The sequence below is a fragment of the Choristoneura fumiferana genome, chromosome 9 (assembly GCF_025370935.1).
Source record: "Choristoneura fumiferana chromosome 9, NRCan_CFum_1, whole genome shotgun sequence".
Taxonomy (NCBI): domain Eukaryota; kingdom Metazoa; phylum Arthropoda; class Insecta; order Lepidoptera; family Tortricidae; genus Choristoneura; species Choristoneura fumiferana.
In genome coordinates, this window is record NC_133480.1 from 11,563,789 (window position 1) to 11,571,347 (window position 7,559).

General features: G+C 37.4%; 1 protein-coding gene across 1 annotated transcript; it reads right to left on the minus strand.

Moving 5' to 3' along the window:
- Positions 1 to 84: 84 nt before the first annotated feature.
- LOC141431503 (uncharacterized) lies at positions 85 to 6,386 on the minus strand. The gene is made up of 9 exons (XM_074092692.1): positions 6,337 to 6,386; positions 4,871 to 5,024; positions 2,935 to 3,162; positions 1,751 to 2,158; positions 1,598 to 1,663; positions 1,450 to 1,512; positions 1,292 to 1,372; positions 1,142 to 1,201; positions 85 to 492 (listed from the first exon to the last, which is right to left on the minus strand). Exons 2-9 carry the CDS (start codon positions 5,009 to 5,011, stop codon positions 349 to 351), a joined length of 1,191 nt encoding a protein of 396 aa, XP_073948793.1. The 5' UTR covers positions 5,012 to 5,024; positions 6,337 to 6,386; the 3' UTR covers positions 85 to 348.
- Between the last annotated feature and the right edge of the window lie 1,173 nt (positions 6,387 to 7,559).

Here is a 7,559-nt window from a genome sequence, read left to right on the forward strand (position 1 = left end):
TTCTTTGTTATTAAGTTTGTTTAATCTTTAAAATGAAATAATCGTACTATATTAAATCACAAGTAGAAAACTACACTATCTCGGATTACTAAGCTTTTTTATAGGTAGGTACCTGAAAGTGCAAAAATCCCGCGGGGTGCCAATTAAATTGCTAGCAACAGCTAGGTTAAGATAAAGATTGCTGCTTGAACATTCAACAAGCGTCCCGACCCAATTTGGCACACTAGGTTTTGTCAGGATAATAAAGCACATACGTATCCCTATCCAGCAAGACATCGCATAAGGATGCCTTATGCAAGCAATAAACGTTAGTGCCATAGAGCCTAAGCAGGTCATATGCTCCTTGGTTCACCAAGGATGGGAGCTCCCCTTCGAGCTGCTCTTGGACATGTCTCCAGACAGCCCCATTAGCAAACTCAGCAGGAATCCGCCGGAGTCCTTCATAACCTCAGGTTCGCCGCTTTCGTCGGAGCTGCCTTCGGGAGCTTCACCCTGCGGTCACATTTTGGATATAGGAACAGTCATTATCAAAAGTACCTGGACACTTTAGTACTTTGTCACAGCAGTTATCAGTCACAGCAATCATTAGCATAGCAGTCATTGATATGACTGACATTTTGGGATGTGACAAAACTACTTATCTAAAGTACCTAACTAACACGGTATCAAATTTTTAAGCTACTTTTGTGACTGGCCGTAACATATTGTTTATTTATCGTTTGTCTTACAAATTACAATTAAATCATAGCTTATGGATTCATATAGGTATTGTTTTGATATAAGCTATCATGATGATATAATTTAGGATTTAGGTACAGGCCATGAAGTACTATGTGCTTTTGTAACCATTGTGTCGGTTATGTTTTTCGAGCGTATGTATGTATGTCTTTTTCTGTCTGTCTGTTTTTAGGCTAAGCGGCTGTATGGATTTCAATATTATGTGGCATAATGATACAACCACCATCTAATTACCTAATGTACTTATACTTAATTATATTGGTCAAAACTTTCGGAGTGACTAGGGTAAGTATATAATATTTCAAAATGGGGATCGCGAAAACATATTTATCGTTATTTGTTCAACCAATGAAAGTTTCAGCAACATAATTAATTAATCATCATGATCGCTAAAGGTACTTACAGCACTTGTTCCGCTTATGAGTTTAGATAACAATTTTCCGAAGAAGGCACCGTTATTTTTCTGCAATTAACATATAATATTACCTACAGTACTTAACTTATTTTCAATAGAAAATGATTCATTTCATATTTATTGACAAACGTAACATACCGATCCTCCACCTGTGATTGTATCAAGTGACGTAAGAAGATAACTTGCAAGTATTTCTCCAGGGTTTTCTTCACCTTCAGACTGAAATTTTTGTATAAGCTTAAATCATCAAAAGATTCCAAGAATCGTTAATGTAAGCACGACAAATGCATACTTACCAGTAGCCCAACAAACAATCCTATGCCTGACGCTATAATGTTGTTCAGATCAATTCCATCGCCCTAAAAATAAACATTTATATTAAAAGTATTGTTTAGGAATCACTTACTTAATTAGGGTTTTAAAGTGGGAACTATATATACTTACGCTGAGGCTCACAACTATTCCACTGACTGCGGCCAGCAAGGATCCTAAATCAGATTGGCCGTCTTCCTAAAACACATAAATTTTCAGAAACTTATTACAAATTCTTTCAAGTATGTAAAAACGAGTAGCATCAATATTATTGATATTACTTACCCCTCCACTCAATCCAGCCAGTAATCCTAGCACACCACCTCCTTGGCCATCTCCTCCGCCTGGTGGCTCGTCAGAGTCGTAATCATCATCGCCATCGTCATCACCATTGCTAGCAGTTTTCTCCTGGGAGGCGTTGGTATCATTGTCACCACTGCTACTATCCTTGTCACCGCCTTCCACGCTCTCCTCTGCAGCATTATCATTATCTTCTTCAGATTCATCGCTGTCGCTGTCAGAATCGCTTTCTTCAGTTTCTTGCCTTTGGAAAGGCGGTGGTTTTGAGTCGAACTTGTAATCAATATCTATTTCATTATCTTTACTGTCATGCCTACGCAGAAGATAGGGATAGGTGTCTCGTCTGAGAAACTCTCTAATCATTTCTCGTACGATTATCTGGAACTGTCCAGAAAAATATTAAACACATCGAGTGCTGAGATTTAAGGAAAAGGTGATGCCTAATGTGCGACTTGTAAAAGCTAAGAATGTGTTAAAAGCCAAAAAAGGAAAAAAAAACTTACCTTGGTTATTATTTCTGCAGTATTAATTCACTCTAAATCAAACGTGTAAAATGAGTAAGTGAAATTGAGTGGAATATTATCGTGCCGTACATTATTATGCAATTATTGTGCAATTTAACACTACGTCACTTAGAAATAAACGTATACCTTAATAAAGTAAGTGCCAAAACAAGGTCTTGTTAGTGCGTGAGTTATAGGAAGTGCCACGTCCGCGACATTTCACGGCTATGCGTTTTCCAATGCCGACAGGAAGTTGATTGCCAAACGAAACTCACACTCAAGTGCGTACATTAATGAGTCACAACTCACAAACAGTCGTTGAAGTAAACAACACCAAATCCGATAGTTCCGACACATGTTCCCGAAATTTAAATAGCCTTTAAAAAAAACTTAAACTATTGCGTGCGTGTTGTTTTGCGTCTCGATATGAGAAAGTCGTAAAGCCTGGCCTTAGGTATATTAAAGAAAAAATTTCGTGATCGGAATTGAAAACGTTATTTTGAAAGTACCGAATTTCATAAAACATATTATTTTCCAGGCGATTTGATCTTTCTCTTTCTTTAAATTGGATTGTTATGTTCTTAGTTTGCACTTTCAAGTAGCTAGATCACAAGTTTCATCACATCACTATCTAAATTATTCACGCATTTATGTGCTTAAACTCACGGGTCCACTGGATCCAGGAAACAATCCACTGGCGAGGTTCAGGAGGCTCATGATATTGCTTCCCCCGGTCGGAGCAGTCTGCATTGGCTCCCAGTCGTCATCATCGTCATCGAATGGGTCCGGGGTCTGGGACTCTCTCTTCTTCTCCTTGTAGGTGGATTTAATCGGGGGGAGGGTGAAAGCTGGATTCATGGGCACTTTTGAAGGCTCGTCGATTAAAGTGATACCCTAAAAATGACGAAAAAATTAGCTTACTAACTCGTTTATCGCTAACACGTGAGCAATGCAATTTTTAGGGATAAATCTATCCTATACGAGTATATCCTTCCTTCGCAAGGTTTAAACTATCGCTATATAAAATGTCATCTAATTAAATCAGTTCAACGGCTCAAGCATAAAGAGGCAGCAGACAGACAGACACAGTTACTTTCACATGTAAATATTGTGAGTAAATACTTCATGAAATTCTGGTATGTCGAGGTACTTCAATTTAAATTACTTATGTTTATCTATGTAGGTATTGTCGATACAAGTCATCGGACGCAACGAAAAATATAAACTTAAGTAATGACATTTTTCGATAGTCCCTGTGACGGTATGAAAACCTTCGTCAAAAAAATAGGATTTTTAGTCTCCCTGCTGGACAAAAGCCTCTCCTTTTTACCCGTCTGCGAAGAAGGAGGGTTATTTACACCATTCGTCCAAAAAAAACTTTAAGTCCCGGATCATGTATTTTGGCTGTTTTGTGAACATGACGTATATTTACACTTATAAAATTACTAGCTTTTCCCCGCGGCTTCACCCGCGTGGAATTCGGTTATCGCGCGCTGTTGCCTCGGGAACTGTGCATTTTTCCGGGATAAAAAATAGCCTATGTTACTCTCTGCCCCATAAACTATCTCTATGACAAAAAACACGTCAATCCGTCACTCCGTTTTGACGTGAAAGACGGACAAACATACACACAAACACACACTTTCGCATTTATTAATTATTAAATAACAAACACATCGAGGTAAGATGCCTAGGTAAGGTGCTGTCAATGTAGCAACGATTACGATGCAATGTAATGCAACGAGAGTAAAAAGAAAAATAATGAGTTATATTTGACGTAGTTTTAAATCAAGATTCAAGTCTAACAATATACCGCTGCCTGATGATTCTTCTCTATTCAAATGACCGATCTTACTGAGCGAAACTAAAAAACATGCGTTTTCCGATCATCGAAATTCGAAATCGTCCGAGCCGTTTAAGAGATCCCCGAAATAAATGCTCGTTAAATGATAAAAGATAAAGATAAATATTTAGATAAAATAATTAATTATATTCGATTGTAACGAGTCGAAGAATGTGGTATGGATGAATGCTATTGAGCCTATGGTGTTTGTCCCTAAATTCAACATTAATATTAAAAAATGATGTACCTAGGTATACAAGGTGTTAATTAAATAACTGAAAGACTTAAAGACTGGGCACTATAAAAAAAGGATTTAAAAACACAAACACAACCTAATTTAAAACATAGTGTAATCGATTCTACTCTCGATTCTGAGCAAAGTTCTTGGTTTCTTGGTTTTCATTTATTTAATTAACACCTTGTATTTGATGCTTTGAGCGCCACTACCTGTAGGTACAGCCAAGTGTAAAAATATGAACTTATGCAGTTTCAAAAATAAGCACCACAGACTCTTATTCCGACACAATAAGGCCGTAGTAACATATTTTTGAGTGGTTTGAATAGATACTTATTTTTGCACTTGACTGTACCTAACCTACCTACTGCCTATCTACTATTCTGCTCACAGAACAGAAAAAACTAGATTCTGCTGCTTGTATAAAAAGCTGTCCCTTATGCTGGATGGTTAAACATAACATAAAAAATTAGTCTATCTTTGATTGAGATGGAAAATAAGAAATATATATCAAGGGTACTCACAGTATCGCCTCGCGAGTTTTCCACCGACTCCACCTCATTGTCACCGAACCCTCTCCTTGGCCGGGGAATATCCAAAGGCACACTTATCGCGTTCCCCACCAGACACAGAGCCAACATGCCGGCTAGACCTTTCGCCATCATGACCGCGGCTGAACTAAACAACAACAACTGAATAATTAACGAAATTAACTTTCATTAAGTATTAAAACAGGAATCTAGTCAATCTTCCACTGTTGGGCAAACTAGACCAGCCGGTATTAATATACTAACGCCATAAAGAGCCACTTATCGTTAGTTGCGGTACTTTGAACTTTATTATGACGTCATTCATTAAGTTTAATTTAATTAGACATGGACATTAGAGTGCTACAAATTAACTTTTTTTTTATTGCCCGCAACTTCTGCGAAAAATTCGTTTATCGCGCAATTTCGGGGACTATTATACTCATTTATCGGAATAATAAAAATATCCTATTACTTATTTCGATCTTCTAATACCTAATATGCAAGGTATAGGTAGTATGCTTGCGCAAGGTCCGTCCGGATTGCTATCACCATCTTGCTCGCTAATCCTGCCGTGAAGCAGCAGTGCTTGCACTGTTGTGTTTCGGCGTGGAGAGTAAGACAGCCGGTGAAATTACTGGCACTTGGCGTATCCCATTTTAGGCCTTTAGGTTGGTAACGCATCTGCAATACCCCTGGTGTTGCAGATGTTTATGGGCGGTGGTGATCTCTTACCATCAGGAGACCCACTTGTTCGTTTGCCATCCAGTAGAAAAAAAAGCAAAATTTCGTGGCGAAAAACTCACTTTCGTAATTATACAATACTAGCTGGTGCTCGCGGCTTCGCCTCCGGAGTGTTTTTTTTTAATTTTCTAAATCTTCTTTTATAAGAACCTTCTCCTGATAAAAGCAAATATTTACGACAAAAAAGAACAGAAAGATATTTTTCACACCATCTAAACATTGTGTCTTTACACAGTCTCCAGCGAGCGGCTAACTAAACGCCGCAATCTAACCGTTATGTGTAACAGTTTGCTCATTAATTTAAGTAGGTACTATTGAGAGAAAAGCGAGAAAAAGCGTACACACGTAAATTTTACCACTAGGTATGTATCAAACAAAATTACTAGTGAGAGAGACGACTAGTAACCAAATAAGAGATTCCATTTAGGGATAAGTTCAACTTTGTACCTACTGCTTTCTCTCTGCTGTTTTATTAATAAATTATTAAGAGCAATAAATAGTTTACATGCCTCAATTCAGTTTTTAATTTCTGATTTTTTCTAACGTTGCACAACCAGAGGCCTTATTGTGTAGGTAACAAATTTGGGATCACAATCGTTGGCATCACTTCCTAATGTCATACGAATAATGCGAGGGTAGAAAGAGTTGACCTCTGAATAGTCTAACAGTAACTAAACACTTTCATGTCAAGACAAACGTATGTGGCGGCACTAGCGTACCTGACTAGATGCTGTCCTGGCGGACACCCCTCGTTGATTGGCCACTGCTCCGCGCGAGGACTATCTTATAATGAATCGTGGTTCCTTTCGCGTATACAGCGTGTTCATGTACGCTTACAACCATTTACTTAGCCAAATTAGACTTTCGAAAAAATAACACTTGAAACGGGCCAAAATTTATGTCAAGTTATACCTGTTAACTAGATACCTTATTTTTAAATAAATAAATTAGTTATTCACTGGTTAGATGCCTAGGGAAATGCTCGAAATCTGTAGATACTTACCTACTTACATTTTAGTTTCAACATGTTATTTTCCACGGATCACTAATTCCTACCCCCACTGGGTTAAATACCTACCTGAGCTCGTTCAACTTCGTTATTTTGATCAAAATGCAGTCTGTGAAATCAAACATTTTGCTCTACCTATAATGTATAATGTAGCAATGACACCTAATAATACGGTTTAAACGTCAAATAAGACCAACAAACAATGAATATATCACTCAGAAAATCGCTGTTTAGCTTTTATTGATGTACATAGCCGTCATATATTATGTATTATATGTATTATCTCCGTTTTGATGAAGTTCGGGTCTTTAACTTAATGGTCTTTTTAGGGTTCGGTAGCCAAAATGGCAAAAACGGAACCCTTATAGTTTCGCGCTATTTGTCTGTCTGTCTGTACGTCCGCGGCTTTGCTCAGGGACTATCAATGCCAGATAGCTGTAATTTTTCAGGAATATATATTTAAAGTATGCCGACAAAATGGTACAATAAAAAATATAAAAAAAATTTTTTAGAGTAGGTACCTACCTCCCATAGACGTAAAGTGGAGGTTATTTTTTTTCTCATCCAACCTTGTAGCGTTGGATAGGTCTTTTAAAACCATTAGGGGGTTGCTAGAACGATTTTCCGATTCAGTGATTTGTTTGCAAAATAAAAATATTCAACTTTAAAGTGCCAATTTTCATTAAAATCGACGTCCCCCTTTAAAATCTAAACCGGTGGGTGGAAAAATTTGAAAAATTCAGGATGGTAGTAAGTATATCAAACTTACAAGGAAAACTATAACGGTTAAGTTTTCTTGAGAATTATTAGTAGTTTAAGAGTAAATAGCAGCCTAAGGTATAAAATATACCTAAACTTGGAATATTCCGTACAAAATACGAAATCCTTAGAAAAATATTACTTAATTTTTTCGTAATGGCCACGGAACCCTAT

Coding starts and splice junctions, on each gene's coding strand:
- LOC141431503 (XM_074092692.1), bottom strand. CDS start 5,011: ATGATGGCGAAAGGTCTAGCCGGCATGTTGGCTCTGTGTCTGGTGGGG. Junction 1,202..1,291: donor CAATCACAGGTGGAGGATCG/GTATGTTACGTT, acceptor TGTTAATTGCAG/AAAAATAACGGTGCCTTCTT. Junction 493..1,141: donor TCATAAGCGGAACAAGTGCT/GTAAGTACCTTT, acceptor ATGTGACCGCAG/GGTGAAGCTCCCGAAGGCAG.